At 49.0% G+C, this 17,438-nt stretch overlaps 1 protein-coding gene across 1 annotated transcript in view; it reads left to right on the plus strand.

Annotated features, from left to right (window-relative positions):
- Positions 1-2,063: 2,063 nt before the first annotated feature.
- LOC111160427 (forkhead box K2) overlaps positions 2,064-17,438 on the plus strand; it is a 72,057-nt gene continuing 56,682 nt past the window's right edge. Inside the window, 2 exon segments of the mRNA XM_022523544.1 lie at positions 2,064-2,123; positions 2,125-2,477. Coding sequence (XP_022379252.1) covers positions 2,064-2,123; positions 2,125-2,477 — 413 coding nt within the window.

Below are 17,438 nucleotides of genomic sequence, written 5' to 3' on the forward strand. Positions count from 1 at the left end.
AGGGGACACAAATGGGTCTCCCTACTTTCACGTTTGTTACAAGAAGGCTGACATTTGCAACAGTTAACCTGGATCATATTACTCTTTGCTTGAACTGCCCCATTTTCCATTTCCCTAAATGAGAAGCCTTCTCCAATGCTCTGTGTTTCTCCGACCGTCATTCCTGGGCCTTCTGCCCAGGACACGCCCAGCCTCCTCCCTCCTCAGACCCGTTGCCCCTTCTCTTTGCCCAGAGGTTCTTGTGGTCCCTGGTGCCTGTCCTTCAGGTGTCAGGTCGGATGTCTCCTTCTGTGCTTGCCCCTGGCTCCCACACTCTGCCTTGCAGCCCACGCCACTCTTGGGCTGTCCCATGTATTTATTCTCATGTGCGCCCGTGGGTCCTCTGTGAGCATCTGCTCTTTTCTTCCTCCTGTGTCTGGCACAAACTAGATGCCCAGGACACCTCTGGAGGAAAGAACAAATCCGTGTCCAGAGTCTGGGTGTGCGCCTGCCACATCTCCGGCTTCAGCTTCCTGATGTGAAGAGCAGTGGGCTGCCCATCTCGTGCGCATCTTCGGGGGCTGCTCCCCCCGGCCCCTCTGTCCCGAGGGGTCTTGCACGCCGGCTCCCTCTCGGTCCTCTTCCTCTCACACGTGCTGAGGGCACACAGCTGCCCAGCTGGCTCACTGCGGTCTGTGCGACCTGGCCTGTGCCTGCGAACCCAGCACCTGGAAGGACCAGGCCCTGACTCGGAGCCTTTCCTCGCTGTCCCAGCGCTCGGCGAGTTTTCCTGGACAACCGTGTGATCTTCGCCGTTTTGCTTGCTCAGGGCTTGGCATCACCTAACCTTTGTCAAGGCGCTTTGCGTCTACGCTGCGAGGACGGAACGGACGCGCCTCGGGAAGTGGCACATGCTCATCCTCCGCGTCTGCGGGTCTGGCTTCCCCGCACGAAGGACAGCCGGTGATGACCACGGCCTGAGAGGGCGTTCAAGCTGCTGGAGTCCGCCTCGAACGGCGCGACCCTTTACCGCAGGGGAACCTCCGCGAGCCAGGCGGGGGGTGCCCGAGGGTGCGCACCGCACCGGGGCGGGCCGCGCGGTCGGGTCGCCGTCGTCGGGGGTCGGGGGCACGCCCGGGGGTCGGGCGTCACGCTGGATCACTCGCTGCTTCCTCCGGTCGCCGCGGTGCCGTTTACTCTCCGGAAAACTCGACTTCCGAGTCATCTCCGCAGCCCGCGGGGCCCGCTCGGTCCACTCGCGGCCGGAGGTCGGCGTCGCAGGCTCCACGCACCGGCCCGCGGGGACCCCGCACTCTGCATGAGGCCCCGCTGCCACCCCCCCGCCTGTCTCAAGACCCCCGCGCGCGAACACTTAGCGGGGCCCGGGTTCCGTCCAGGACGCCCTCCGTCCCCCGGACCTCAACCCGCGAACCGCTCCGCGCGCCGGACCTCCGGCGGGTGCGGGCCCGGCCTCCCGCGGGCGCCTCCCGCGCCGTCTCGGGCCCAGGTGAGATGCGCCCCCCGGCCCCGCGCGCTGCATCCCTGGCCCCCGGCCCCCCGGCCCCCGCGCCGACCCGGCCGTAGGTGGTCTCCCGCCGGCCCCCCGCCGTGGAGGCCGTTCCCGCTCTGCCCGAGGCCGTGCTGATGCCAGTGCAGGCCACGCGCGCTCCACCCGCCCCGTGGTCCGAGCCACCGCCCCCCCGGGCAGACGTCACGCGCCCCCCGCCCAGCTCGCGGCGACCTACGCCCGCCGCTAGCCGCCCCGAAGCTCCGCGCCAGCCACGCTCTAACCCGGGTTTTCCAGGCCGCTGGGAGCCGCGCCTGCGCCGGGCGCCGCGGACGGACGTGCGGGCGCTCGGCCAGCGTGCCTCGCTATTGGCCGGCCGCCGGTAGCCCCACTGCTGCGCGCCGCCCCCATTGGCCGGCACCACCGTCAGTCAGCGGCGCCCGCCGGCTCGCAGCGCGCCGCGCGTGTCCCGCCCCTCGCCGCCGCTCGTCGCTCGCCGGCCGGCGGCCTCGCGCGGCCCTCAGCTCCGTGGCGGCGGCGGCGGCGGCGGCGGAGCGGCCCGGGCCCTCGCAGGCCCATGGCGGCGGCCGCGGCGCTCCCGGGCGCGGGCGGGCCTCCCGCGGGCGGCGGGGCCGGGGGCGGGCGGGGGCGCGGGCGGCGGGTCCCCGCCGGGCGGCTGGGCCGTGGCGCGCCTCGAGGGCCGCGAGTTCGAGTACCTGATGAAGAAGCGCTCGGTGACCATCGGGCGCAACTCGTCGCAGGGCTCGGTGGACGTGAGCATGGGCCACTCCAGCTTCATCTCGCGGCGCCACCTCGAGATCTTCACGCCCCCGGGCGGCGGCGGCCATGGCGGGGCGGCCCCGGAGCCGTCCGCGCAGCCCGGGCCCGACGCGGGCGGCGACTTCTACCTGCGCTGCCTCGGCAAGAACGGCGTGTTCGTGGACGGCGTGTTCCAGAGGCGCGGGGCGCCGCCGCTGCAGCTGCCGCGCGTGTGAGTGGGGCCGGGCCGGGCCGGGGGGCGGGGGCGGGGGCCCGGGCGGCGGGACGGACGCTGAGCTGGACCCGCAGCCGCAGCCCGGGCCCCAGCCGGACCCGCCAGCCTTCCCGTCGCAGCGCTAGGCCCGGGCCGCTGCGCACGTGGGCCGACGCTCGCTCGGGGCCTCGCGTGTCTGGCTCGAGCCCGGCCCGCGACCCCGCCGCCCCGGCCGCTGCAGCGGCGGCCCCCGCGGAAGCGTGTTTCCCTCCCCGGGGCCCGCGCTGAGGGGCGGCGGGAGGCTGGCGGCCGGCGTTCCGCGGGGTCGCTCCGGGCTGCGAGGGCTCCGTCCCGCCGCGCTCTGGGCGACCCGCGCAGTGCGGGCTCCGCAAGCGCGGCGGTTCTCGGACTCGCGCCCGGCCCGTAACGTCCGGGGACTGGGCCCTTCTCGCAGGGCTCCGCGCTGCGGCCCGTCGGCTCCTCGGAAGCCGGCGCAGGGTCCCGGCGCGTCGGGTGCGCGTCCGGGGGTGTCCGCGCGCGCCCCGCCTGCTGTGCCTGGAGCGGAGTCCCGTCCCGTCCGCGCGGCGCGAGCGGGGCGGTCGTCCGCGACCCCGAGCGGCTGGGGCCGAGCTGCGCTGCCGCACGCCCGCGCCCCGGTGTGCGCGCCGCCTGGGAGGCTGCCCGGGCCGCGGTGGGGGCGCGCGGCGGGCCGGCTCCTCTGGGGTCGCCCGGCCGCGGTGCGAGCGTCGTTGACGGACGGCTCGAGGTCGTGGCGGAGACTTTGTCTCTCTGCTCCCAGCGTTTTGAGGTTTTTCAGGAAAATCCTTCTGTCCTCAGCCAGACCTGCTTGCACGGACGGGCCGCGCACGAGGGTGAGTTGACCTTCGGGCGGGGAGGCGCCCACGGCCGACTTCCCGAGGGTCCCGGCCGCGCGGAGACGGCTGAGGAGGAGATGCGGCGCGCTGGAGGCCGGCGCCTGGACCCGGCTCGGGGCCACCGCGCCCGGCATTTCACCTGGGCCCGGGGCTCTCCTCGGAAGGTCTTGGCGTTTCGACGGTGGAATACGCAGTGACTGGGACGTCGCAGCACCCCTCCTCAAGGCCGCGTTCCCGGCGTGTGGTGGAGGGCGCTGACAAGCGGCTTGCGGAGAGGAACGCCGTGAAGGCGGCTGGTGCTAGCTGAATGTAGAGAAAGTGCTTTAAAAAATCCTTTCTTTGAAACTAAACGCAGTTTTTTTGTGTGGTTTTTTTTTTTAAGATTTTATTTATTCATTTGACAGACAGAGATCACGAGTAGGCGGAGAGACAGGCAGAGAGAGGGGGCGAAGCAGGCTCCCCGCTGAGCAGAGAGCCTGATGCGGGGCTCGATCCCGGGACCCTGAGACCATGACCTGAGCGGAAGGCAGAGGCTTAACCCACTGAGCCACCCAGGCGCCCCTAAATGTAGTTTTAAGTTACAAGTTCTTTTTGAGTCAAAAAGTCAATTTGTGCAAGTTTATTTTTTTATTTTTAAGATTATTTGATCACAAGCAGGCAGAGGGGTGTGGGGGCGTAGGCTTCCCACTGAGCAGAGAGCCTGATGCGGGGCTCGATCCAAGGACCCTGAGATCATGACCTGAGCCGAAGGCAGAGGCTTTAACCCACTGAGCCACCCAGGCGCCCCAGTTTGTGCAAGTTTAAAAGCACATGTAATTTCGAGCAGTTATGCAGCTTTGTCCCCTGAATTGAAAATCAGTGTATAAGTTAAAAAAAACCGCAGGACAATCCATGGTTGGTCTTTTATTTGAACAACAGTGATTTTAGTCCAATTCCAATTTTAGAGTGAATTTGTGTCTTGTAGTTAGTGTTAATTTACATACGGAGAAGTTGCAGAGCACATAAGTAATTTAGACTTAAAGAATGACTTGTCATTCTGTTAAAATAGCAAGTAACGTATTAATTGAAGGGGAATAGAGAAAGACGAGGCCGGTGATCCTGTGCGCTGGCCGCTGTATTTTAAGCCGTTTGGGTAAAAGCTGAACACAGATGGTTTTTCCATGATGATTGGTGAGCAAAACGGATCCTCAAGTGTGTAGGGAGGTTGCTGAGCATGCACATGAGTGCCAGGACGTGTGGTTTTTCCAGAAAACAGGTGATTTCCACAAATTGTGTGGCGCTCTGTGTACAGAAATGCAAACTTTTTCTTCTCCAGGAGCATCTCACTCAACTGGAGGTGCAGGTGTTGTTGGTACTAGGGAATTCTCTGGGGTGGCCTCAGTGGAAGAACCCCGGGCCACCTGTGTGCATGTGTTCCTGTGGGGGTGCTCCTGGAAGTGAGCAGGTGGAGGTGGCCTTATGGGTGTCCCTGGGCCAGGAGCCTGGTGCTGAAATACATGGAATTTAGGTTAGAAGGGACCTTGGGCCTCAATGTACAGTGTGACGTTTGCCTGGGCCTGGTTGGGGAGCATTTTCAATATGGTCAGTGACAGAATGAAGAGTGTCCTCTTTGAGGACAGGGTTCTTACTTGTCTAGGGACCCGTTCTGGTGCCTGAGTGGGCAATAAAGTGTTTTAGGAAGATCTGCTGGGCAGGAATGTCTGGGTGTGTTGTTGCTCTTGTTGTTGCCATGGTAGCAAACTAAGTATAATTTATAAATAAAAATAAACAACTCTTTAGCAGTTGTTCAAGTACTTTGAAACCTCTCAAGTGAATTTGACATATTTTTGATCAGAAAGGTCCTGGAATATCTAATAGCCAAACATAAATAGAACAGGTTGAATTTGCTATTGCCCCAAACTACTTAACATGTGAAACCACACTTGTGTATATTTAGAAAAGTGACCTGTTCCTATTTTAAATTAATTGTCAATCAGTTCATGATACAGCACTACTTTCTTTCTTGTATGGCATGTTTTAACTTGCAGATTAAGTTTGTTAATGTCACATTTGAGGACTTTCTCATTAAATCAGGGATAGCGTCCTTGAAGGTTGGGACTGGAGAGAGGTGAGCAGAGAGTGGCTTCTGGAGTTTTCCACACAAAGACTCCCAAGAAAAGAACTGAAGGAACTCCCAATGACTTGGTTGTGTTTAGAAGTGGGAATGGGGCAGAAGCAAGGTTCTCAGAGAATACCAGTTAACAGAAAGAGGAGAGTAAGCGGAGTGCCAGGAGTGGAGATGGCCTCAGGAAAGTGTAGTGACTCAAATGTCACCGATGTCCTGTTCCTTGGAGAGCCATGTGCTTGGCGATCAGGACCTCTTGGAGGATGAGGAAGGAGGCTAGGTGTGGGGCTGGAGAGTGAGTGGAAGTGAGGGTGTAAGAAGTTCGTGGGGGCAGGGGACTGTTGTGGGGAGGGTGGAGTTAAGAATAGGCTTGGGAAGAGTGGAGACCCTATGGGTCAGTGGAGCCAAGTGGGTGAAGGAACCCCCGAGAGACGCAGCAGAGGCCTGGTTGGCCCACAGAACAGACACAGACAAGGTATGAAGGACAGGGTTCCCTGTAGGAGAACATCCCATGGGGATGTCTTATTTGAAGACCAGAGCAGGACCCACTAGTGAGGTCTCTCGTGTTTTCTTGTTCCAGGGCTGCAGGGTTGGCTGAGATGCCTTTATATTTTATGACCTGCAGCTGACCAGTTTGTGTACAAAGCTGAGAGCCAGGAACCAAGATGTCTGGAGTCCAGGGCTCAGGACTGGGTGATGAGTAGGGAGACATCCATAGCAGAGGGGCAGATGGGCTTTGCACTTTGAAAAGTGCTCAGCATATAAATCAACTGCTTTTAATGACCACTATGTGCTTTTCTTTAAAAGCTATAGTATGGGGCGCCTGGGTGGCTCAGTGGGTTAAGCCTCTGCCTTCGGCTCAGGTCATGATCTCAGGGTCCTGGGATTGAGCCCCACATCAGGCTCTCTGCTCGGCAGGGAGCCTGCTTCCTCCTCTCTCTGCCTGCCTCTCCGCCTACTTGTGATCTCTGTCAAATAAATAAATTAAAAAATTTTTTAAAAAGCTATAATATGTTTTCACTTACCAAACTGAGATATATTTTATCACTGATTTGTAGATATTGGGAACACTGGGCAGCTATTTTAATGTAGTTGTCAATTTACTAAGTTAAAAATAACCCAACAACTGGGTTAACTTCTACTTCACCTAGTATGTGGTAATTCTTCCAGTGGCAAAACTCCGTTTATTTTTATGTTTAATGAGTGGTTTAAGACAGTTTAGATGTAAAATAACTTGAATTCATAACGCATTTTTTTTAAAGATTTTATTTATTTATTTGACAGAGATCACAAGCAGGCAGAGAGGCAGGCAGAGAGAGAGGAGGAAGCAGGCACCCTGCCAAACAGAGAGCCCGATGTGGGGCTCCATCCCAGGACCCTGGGATCATGACCTGAGCCGAAGGCAGAGGCTTTACCCCACAGAGCCACCCAGGCCCCCCCTTCATAATGCATTTTGAGAAACAAGCCTATGTGGCAGGACCTGTCACCTGCATTGGTCTTGGTCTTATGTGTCTGATTGTATCAGGAGATGGTGAGGATGGGCTTTGGAGCTGGGCACCCTGGGGCTAGACTCCACCTTCCCGTTTAACCTGTTGGAATTTTTGTTCTCTCGTGTGTAACATGAGATAACAACTGTATGACTTGTGCAACACAGCACTGTGCCTGTGTCCCTGGTACATCAGGGGCTACGCGTGTTTTGTCCATGAGTGTGCCCTGGTGTGAAGGGGCCTGTGAGGACTTAATGTGTCACAAAATGTGACCCAAGGGCATCAGTGTTCTTGAGGGCCAGCACTCTTCAGCTTGCTCATAGCTCTGTACACATGCACACATGCCTGTAGTCAGTTGATCTAGGGCCTCTTGGAGTAGTGAGTGAAGTTTGAAGTTCCTTCAGCTGGGAGAAGTTGCCCTCTCCCTCCTAGCACCTAGGCATAGAGGCTGTGGGACGTGGTTGGTGTTGTCCAGCAGGCTGGGCCAGAAGAGGTGCATTAGGGGTGCCCTCCCTCTTGCAGTCTCTGTTGGTTCTCTTCCATTCCCAACTGTAAGCATCACCACGGAACTTTCCTGATTTGGGAGAGAAGAAAAACTGCTTCTGCCTTGGTTACAAAGTCAGGGAAGGGAACTGGTTAAAAGTTGTCCCGTTTGTGGTCTGATTTGAAGGATACTTGTTCATTAATGCCATTGGCCAAACTGTTGTTTTGGAAATTAAGAATGGCTTCTCTGTTCAGTTGAAGAACTTCATAATTCACAATGCACTGTTTTTCTTTTTAAAACTGCTTTTTTACTGAAATGTAAGGAACCACATACATTTTTCAAATTTGGGCTATGTTTTCTTCCTGGGAGGCATTACAGACCTGAAGCTGGGCTCCTCTGCAGGTCTGTCATGACAGCTGAGCGCTTGCCAGGCTGACATTGGTGCTCAGGACCCTTAGTAGTAGGTGGTGGAGCCTGTTCTCAGGACTAGTGTGTCGTCCCCCCCCCCCCCGCCACCGCTGTGCTGTCAGGCTAAGGGAGGCAGAGATGTTCCCTCCTTTCCCTCCTCATCATCTTGTGCCGTAACTCAACTCGCTGAGGTTCCTCTGTGCCGGTCTTCCATGATGTGGGGACCAGGTCCTATATGTGTTTGTAACCCCCTGGAAATGGCACAGAGCCATCATCGCTTGGGCTATATCCAGAACATGTGTACCCACTGAGTGCTGATTTAGGATGTTACTGTTACGTGAACATTCTCAGGTGCTGATCATCTGTCTAGTAATGGGATTCCGGTCAGACTTGACTCCCCCAATTACCAGCACCTTCCATCTAGATCCATAGTTGCAGAAGCTCAGCAAAGCTTCATGCATAATTGGTGGAAATAATCCAGGAGATGAGGCTATTATAGTGACAACAGATTTTTCCATTGTGAAAATGGAACAGCTCTTGTTTTGCTGAGGAGAGAGGTGTTCTGTTGGTTTTGTTTTTTTTTTTTTTTAACGAAGAAAAGACAGTTTCTAAAATAAGGAAGCTTTTAATGAAAGCATCAACATCTTGGATAGTATTCTTATCTGTTTAACATCTCTGCATAGCTCATGTTTTCTTTTATGTTTGGGTTTTGGAGCAGTTTACAATATCTTAAATAGTGGTAATATAGTAAGTCAGCTCCCACACTTCTGCCCAGTTTTTGTTTTTTTTTTAAGCATTTTTTTTTTTTTAGATTTTATTTATTTATCAGAGAGAGAGAGGGAGAGAGAGCAAGCACAGGCAGACAGAATGGCAGGCAGAGGCAGAGGGAGAAGCAGGCTCCCTGCAGAGCAAGGAGCCTGATGTGGGACTCGATCCCAGGACGCTGGGATCATGATCTGAGCCGAAGGCAGCTGCTTAACCAACTGAGCCACCTAGGCGTCTCTGGTCCCAGTTTTTGATGAGGATTTTTTGAATATATTTTTGAACATTACATCAGGGCTTGTTTAAGGCACACATCACTGTTTCTGTGATTTGAAGCAGTTTGAGCACCACGACAAGGTGCTAACTGTTGTCATCCCAGGAAGTGCCCACGTGGGGAGATTAGGAAGCACTTTTTAGAAACCTGCCTTTCCTGGGGTGCCTGGATGGCTCAGTTAAGTGTCCAACTCTTGATTTCGGTTTAGGTCATGATCTTTGGATCATGAAGATCTAGCCCCAGGTCAGTCTCTGGTCATCATGGAGTGTGCTTGAGATTTTCTCTCTCCCTCTGTTCCTTTCCTCCCCCAACCCCTTGCATACACCCTCTCTCTCCACAAAGAAAGAGAGAGAGAGAAAGAAAGAAAACTGCCTTTCCTATATGCATCAATTTCTAGAGTGTGTGTATGTGGTGCTCTGCTGAGAATTCCTTAGGGATTTTAGACATTATTTGGCTTTTGCTGAAGTTTGTCATTTGGCACAGATTGCTTCTTATCCAGTGAAAGGCATCAGAGTACAACAGTGGTTCTTACCAGGGCCCCCTCCCCTTTCTGGGACATTTGGCAGTATCTGGAGACATGCTAGGTTGGCACAACTGGGAGGAGGTGCTGCTTCTGGCATCTAGTGGGCCGGGCCAGGGACATTGCTAAAAATATTATAATGCACAGAATAGTCCCTTCCCCTGCAACAGATAATGATCCAATCTCAAATGTCAGTAGTAGGGAGGAAGACCGAAGGCCCCCCACCGCCCAGCACAGTTTTAGAGTAGTTGATAACAGCCGTTGGATATTATTCTTGGAGCTATCGTGAGTGAATCTTGATAATTTTTTACAGATCATACCCACTTAAAACCTTTAAGCTAATAGCATTTGTTTCAAATTCAGTGGCAGGCACCTTTCTGAAATGAAGCCTGAGGTGGAGAGGCCTGATGCGGAATCACTCCCTTTGCAGTTTTGGAAGGACACGCACAGAAGAACACCTTCTATAAATCTTAGCTAGGTTTAAGATTCGTCTTAGTATTTTAAGGAGTAACCCAACGTTCTCCCTCTTGGAATATGTACTCTCAGGCATATCTTACTGGTAAAGTTATTCTGAAAACATTTACAGTTAATGGGGTTAAAGAGACATTGAATTAATCTATTGCATTGTTCTGGTGGGGTGGTTTTGTTTGTTTGTCTTGGTTTTCCTGAAAAATGAACTGATGATGTGAGGGAGTCTGACATTAGTGTCACCACAAGCATATTACAAAAGACTGCTGTCAGATGCCGTTTTCTTATTTGTCTTATTTGTCGTAAAAATTGGAAGTTTGAAATTCATTTTTTTACTTTTACTTGAATAGATGGAATACAAAAAACCCTAAACAAGTAAGGTGGACACTTACTGTTGTATCTTTCCGGTCTTTTTCAGTATATAGTAGCATTTTGAGCGTGTAGGTGATGTTTTAACAATACTGCATTTTTTCCTGTGTCCTGTAGTTTCTCTGCAAACATTTTTGCTACATAACTAATTGACTATAAGGCAATTTTGCTGTAAAAGATAAAATCATGCAAAATAAAGGAGGGACATTTATTAAAAAGGATTCAAACATGAAAAATGAATAACAGAATTAAAGATTTTATTCCTGAGAAGACTGGTTGAGTATCTCTCAGTTCCTGGTGTTTAGTAGGTTCTAGGTCAGTCTTAGGTGCCCTCCCTGTTCTGTGGAGGGCAGCTCTCTGGGGTCTTAAGAGCCACATTTCAGAGGTTACTTGTTATCTCCTCTGTGTCTTTCTCTCCACACAGGAAAGATTGAGGGTGAGGTAAGAATGAGTAACGCAGGCATTCATTAGTGAACAGTCTCATAGCACTGCTTGAGCAGGGGAGATGAGAGCCTTCTCCCCCATGTGATCAGACTATTTAATCTCTCAGCTTTAGGGTCCTCTTTCTATAAACAGGATATTACTGAATTGACTTCATGGGGTTGTGGTGTAGATTGTCTTTGCCTGATACAGGAGAATTGGCTGAGTAAACATTAATATTGTTTTAAAGAAAAAAATTTAAATTTCTTGTCTCAAATATTTTGATTGGGGAGTTTGATCCACTTATGTCTAAAGTAATTACGGTAAGGAAAGATTTCTGCTATTTCACTGTTGTTCCTTATGTCTTACAGCTTTGTTGTCCCTTGTTTTCTTCCTGTCTGATTTTTTTTTTTTTTTTTTTTTTAATTTATTTGGCAGACAGAGATCACAAGTAGGCAGAGAGGCAGGCCGAGAGACTGGGGCAGGGTGGGGGGAGCAGGCTCCCCACTAAGCAGAGAGCCTGATCCTGGGCTTGATCCCAGGACCCTGAGATCATGACCTGAGCCAAAGGCAGAGGCTTTAACCCACTGAGCCACCCAGGCGCCCCCCTAACTGTCTGATTTTAGTTTAGGTGATTTTCTTTCTTTCTCTCTCTTTCTCTTTCTTTCTTTCTTTACTGTTGTGATTCTCTTCTCATTTTCCTTTGTGTATATTTTAAAGATTTTCTTTGTGTTTACCATGGAGATTATATTTAACATCCTAAATTTAAAGCCATCTATTTTGAAATGATATCAACTTCAAAACCTCTCCTCCTGTGTATGTCCTTCCTCCTCCCTTTTATGTTGTCACAGATTGCATCTTTATACATTGTGTGCCAAATAACATATTTATAATTTTTTATGGATTTGTATTTTGAATTCTGTAGGAAATCAAAAGTAGAATTGTAAACCAAAATGACAATAATACTAACTTTTATATTTTCTAACATTTTTACCTACACTGGAGATAATTTCTTCATATGGTTTTGAGTGACCGTAGAGTGATCTTTTATTTCCACCTGAAGGACTCCCTTTAGCTTTTCTTGTAAGGCAGGTCTAGTGTTAATGAACTCCCTCAATTTTTGTTTATTGAGGAATATCTTAATTTCTCTCTCATTTTTGAAGGACAGATTGCCAGATATAATAATTCTCAGCTGACAGTTTTAATTTTTAAATTTATTTCATGTTTTTAGCACTTAAATGTTATCTCACTGTCTTCTGGCCTTCATGGCTTCTGAAGAGAAACAGCCATTAACCTTATAGAGAGTCCTTGTATACGACAGGTTACTTCTCTCTTGCTGCTTTCAAGATTCTCTTTTTTTTTTTTTTTAAGATTTTTTAAAAATTTATTTATTTGACAGAGATCACAAGTAGGCAGAGAGGCAGGCAGAGAGAGAGAGGAGGAAGCAGGCTCCCTGCTGAGCAGAGAGCCCAATGCGGGGCTCGATCCCTGGACCTGGGATCATGACCTGAGCCGAAGGCAGAGGCTTTAACCCACTGAGCCACCCAGGCGCCCCTCTCTTTGTCTTTTGATGGTTAATTATAATGTCTTGTTATGGGTCCTTTGAGTTTATCCTACTTGGAGTTTATGGAGTTTCTTGGATTTGTAGGTTTGTGTCTTTCATCAGATTTGAGCTGTTTTCAGCCATTATTTTTTTCGAATATTTTCCTTCTGCCTCTTTTTCTTTTCTTCTTTTGAGACTCCCATAAGGTGTGTGTTGGTCTACTTCTTGATGTCCCACGAGTTCTTTAAGGCTCTTTTCAGTCTTCTTTTTCCTTTCTGCTCCTCAGACTTGATCATTTCAGTTATCCTATCTTTAAGTTTGTGGATTTTTTGTTCTGCCTGTTCAGAGATGCTGCTGGACCCCTATGGTAAATTTTTCATTTCATTTACAGTACTTTTCAACTTCAACAGATAGCTCTTTTGTCACATCTTATAATTTCTACTTTTTTTTTTTTAATATTCCTGTTTGTTCCTTTGTAATTCTCCTGACTTCCTTTAGTTGTTTTTTTTGTTTATTTGAGCACATAACATGGTTGTTTTTTTTTGAGATACTTTTTTTTTTAAATTTTATTTTATGGTAATCTCTACACCCATGGGGTTTAATTTATAATGTAAATTCACAAAATTTACATCTAATTTACAACCCTAAGATTAGGAATCATATGCTCTACCAACTGATTCAGCCAGGTGCGTGACATGGTTGTTTTTAAAGTCTTTGTCTAGCAAGGCTTATGTCTCACCTTCTTCAGAGATGATTTCTGTTCATTTATTTTGTTCTTTTGACCAAGTCATGCTTTCCTGGTCATCATGTGGCTTTTGATTTTGTTGTCTTTGAAAACTGGACGTTTGGCTATTATAATATAATAACTCTGGAAATCAGGTTCTCCTTCCCAGAAGGTTTGTTGTTTTTTGTTTGTTAAAGGCTGTAGGAGTTCTCTTTGCCTAGTGACTTATGCAGACTATTACTCCAAAGACTCTTTTCCTGGCAGTGTAGTTCCTGAAGTCCTATTTCTATCTTGTGTTTAGCTGGTGTTTCGACAGAGATTTCCTGAACATGAGCAGCTCTCCTGTCTCCCATTCTTTGCATATTGGCTCTGGGCCTGGGCCCTCCTTCAGTTCTTTTTTTTTTTTTTTTTTTTTTTTAATTTCTTTTTTTTTTTTTTTTTTTTTTTTTTTTTAAAGATTTTATTTATTTATTTGACAGAGAGAAATCACAAGTAAGCAGAGAGGCAGGCAGAGAGAGAGGAGGAAGCAGGCTCCCTGCTGAGCAGAAAGCCCGATGTGGGGCTCGAACCCAGGACCCGGGATCATGACCTGAGCCGAAGGCAGCGGCTTAACCCACTGAGCCACCCAGGCGCCCCTCTCCTTCAGTTCTTGATTAGGCTTGCACTGTGCCTAAGGATCAGCTCAAGGTGAAAACCCAGAGTCTTCTCAGGTCTTGTATAGGCATGCATCTTGCCCTGGACATCTGTGTGGTATTCTGAACTTCCTCATATGACCGGTTACTTTTGAATGTCCTAATTTCCCAGAGAAACTCTCCCCAGCTTTTGCCTTAGGAAGTGTAGTGTATGTTTAGACTGTATGTAATGTTTTGCCATAGGTTCTGAGGATTTTTATTTAACGTGCAGTGTTTTCAAGCCTTTTCAGCCTGATTTCTGAGTTGAACAAAACACCAGAAGAGTGCCTATGTCTCTCCTTCAGGTAGTCTGTGACAGGTTAGAAGAGACATATACAATAGTGACCAAAGTCCGTTCTGTCCCCAAACCAAGAAAATAGCCCCATACTGGCAACCCTGGCTGTCACCACTTTAACACTGTGTTTACTTTAAGACCATTACTTTTTTTTTTTTTTTTTAAGATTTTATTTCACAGACAGAGATCACAAGTAGGCCGAGAGGCAGGCAGAGAGAGAGAGAGAGAGAGGAGGAAGCAGGCTCTCTGCTGAGAAGAGAGCCCGATGCGGGGCTCGATCCCAGGACCCTGGGATCACGACCTGAGCCGAAGGCAGAGGCTTTAACCCACTGAGCCACCCAGGCGCCCCTAAGACCATTACTTTAAGACCTTTTATGCTTGAAGATAATTTGTGCTTCAAGACCAAGGCCTGTTGCTACCATGCCAGAGGGAGCAGGCAGGGGCAGGAGAACCTAAAACCTGCCTGCCGTTCCATGGCACCTCTTTCCTGATTCAGCACTTGGTGTTTGCAGACTTCTCACTCTCTTGCAGAGTTTTTACAAATTGGTTCTGACAGTTGCTGCATGTTTTCCAGTGTTTGTGTGTTTATGTGTGGGGTGAGGGTAAATGAGAACTTGGAGCTTCTTAGTGAGCTGTTTTGCTGATGTCGCTTCTGAAGGTCAGTTCTTTTGAGTGAAAATTTTAATTCTTTTAATTCTCATTTTTGTCATTTTGCACTGAGTGAAATAGTGGCAGTTCTTTTTCTTGGATTTAGTGACGTGACAACATTTGAGTAAAGTCAAATTTATTATCCCATTTTTAAAAAGTGAAATAGAGTATGAAAAATTTTCTAAATTACCTCGAGTACAAAATAACATGAAAGTCAGACTGTTATTCTTAGTAAGTCTATCTTGATGGGGCAGCTGGGTGGCTCAGTCAGTGAAGCATCTGCTTTGGCTCAGGTCATGATCTCAGGGTCTTGGGATCAACCCCCAAGGAACCTCAGGCTCCTTGCTCATCAGAGAGTCTGCTTCTCCCTTTCCTTCTGACCCACCTCCCTCCCCCCTTGTACGCTCTCCCTCTCCATGTCTCAATTAAAATAAATAAAATCTTAAAAAAATAAGTCTGTCTTGACTATTAGTAATTTGAATCAGGAAATATGAAAGTCTTCAGTAGTCTGTACTATTGATATATTGGTTCCATTTTCTTTAAAATATCCCCACCACAAAGCCAAGACTATAATAATGATTTTTGTTAAAGAAATGTTTCCAAATATCTACAGTCCTAGGAAGAACATTTTTCTTTAACATAAAGGAAGAAATAATTTGCATTTAAGTTATAAGAATGTTTTAAAATGTTACCATGTATGTAGCACACCAGTGGGGAGGGTGGAATTCTTACCTGTAGATGGTGATGAGGATGGGATAGAAGGGGCCCTTGAAAGCACACTGGCTTTCCCAGCACCTACTCTCAGTTGCTCTGTGAATTGATTCTTTCTTTTTCTTTTTTTTTTTTTTTTCAAGATTTTATTTATCTGAGAGAGAGTGCCCGCATGTGCACCCAGGTGTGAGTGGGTGGTGAGGGGGCGGCGGGTGGGGGCAGAGGGAAACAGACAGTCCTAAGCAGACTATGAGCTAAGTGTGCAGCCTGACACAGGGCCAGATCCCATGACCCTGAGCTGAAATCACGAGGTGGCCACTTACCTGACAGAGCCACCCAGGTGCCCCTCTGTTGAATTGATTCTTGTCCCTATTGTAGGAGGAAATTGAGGCATGGAGGGTGTTAATCCAAAAGTGCATAGCTTAGAAATGATAGATTCAAACCCACATCCAGTTTCTTTTTGCCATTTTTAAAAATTACTAAGCTCTATTCAAAGCCAAAAACAGCCATTAATTAGAAGATTGGAAAATCTACAAGAAAAACTAAAATAGGTTTTTAAATTGTACTAATTAATCTTTTTTTTTTGGCATTTAGATTATATAAACTGCATTATACTGAAGGAAATACCATGTAACTATTAAAGTGTATTTATCCACATAGAAGAACAGAAGTTGTAGAATAGTGTGTATGGAGTAATTGTACTGGTGGAATTGTATGTTAAGTGCTTGTGTGTGGTATAGCCAATGCATACCTGGATTTAAAACACCATTAAGGGGTGCCTGGATGGCTCAGTCACGTAAGCTTCTGCCTTCAGCTCAGGTCATGATCCTGGAGTCCCAAGATTGAGTCCCATGTCAGGCTCCCTGCTCAGCGGGGAGTCTGCTTCTCCTTCTGCCCCTTCCTCCGCTCATAATCTCTCTCTCTCAAATAAATAAAATCTTCTTAAAAATTTTTTTTAAAAAGACTTTATTTATTTATTTATTTATTTATTTATTTATTTATTTGACAGAGAAGGCAAGAAGAAGCAGTGGGGAGTGGCAGGGAGGGGGAGAAACAGACTCCCCGCTGAGCGGGGGAGCCCAGTTCTGTGCTCTGTCCCAGGACCGCAGGATCAAAATCTGAGCCAAAGGCACATGCTTCACTGACTGAGCCACCCAGGTGGCCCAATAAATACTTTTTTTTTTTTTTAAGATTTTATTTATTTACTTATGAGCAACACCGAGAGAGAGAGAGAGAGAGAGAGGCAGAGGCGGGGGGAGAAGCAGGCTCCCTGCTAAGCAGGGAGCACGATGTGGTACTCGATCCCAGGAGCCTGGGATCATGACCTTTGCTGAAGGCAGACACTTACCCGTCTGAGCCACCCAGGCGACCTAAATATAATCTTTAAAAAAGATAAATAAATAAAATACCATTGGGATGACAAGAATATGTGTCTACAAATGGGCATCTGTTTCCTTTTTTAAAAAAATTTGCTAAAATGAGTATATATTTCCGTGTAGTAAGGGAAGGTTATATCTAAAAATTGATTGCTCCCATGGAGATTAATCTGTTCTTTGAGGCACACTAGCTACTTATATCCTGTTGTAAGTAAAACGTATTCCATTTGGGTTCTAAACCCAGTGTAATTGCTTTGCAACTGAGAAACATCTTGTGTATGTTATATAATATTTGAAGATACTGGTGTATCATTTTCTTATTTTGTGTTATGCTTTTGACGTGGAAGAATATTTAGTCTTGGGGCACCCAGCTGGCTCAGTTGTGAAGTGTCTGTCTTCGGCTCAGGTCATGGTCCCGGACTCCTGGAATCGAGTCTTGCATCGGGCTCCCTGCTCAGCGGGGAGCCTATTTCTCCCTCTCCCACTCCTCCTGCTTGTGTTCCCTCTCTCACTGTATCTCTGTCAAATAAATAAATAAAATCTTAAAAAAATATTTAGTCTTGCCTTGAAATGCTGTGTCTTGTTCCTAGAACAGGTTGTGTCTGTATATTGTGGCAGCTGTGCCCACTGATAGGTAATGTCACTGTCAACTCTCAGGAGTGAGTATTTTAAAAATTATTGCTAATTCTTGGGGCACCTGAGTGGCTCTGTCAGTTAAAAGACTGCCTTTGGCTCAGGTCATGATTCTGGGCTCCTGGGATCGAGCCCCACGTCAGTCTTCCTGCTCAGAAGGGGAGTCTGCTTCTCCCCATCCCCCTGCTCGTGCTGTCTCTCTCACTC

The sequence above is a fragment of the Enhydra lutris genome, unplaced genomic scaffold, assembly GCF_002288905.1.
Source record: "Enhydra lutris kenyoni isolate GAN:26980312 unplaced genomic scaffold, ASM228890v2 scaffoldscaffold75, whole genome shotgun sequence".
Classification (NCBI taxonomy): Eukaryota; Metazoa; Chordata; class Mammalia; order Carnivora; family Mustelidae; genus Enhydra; species Enhydra lutris.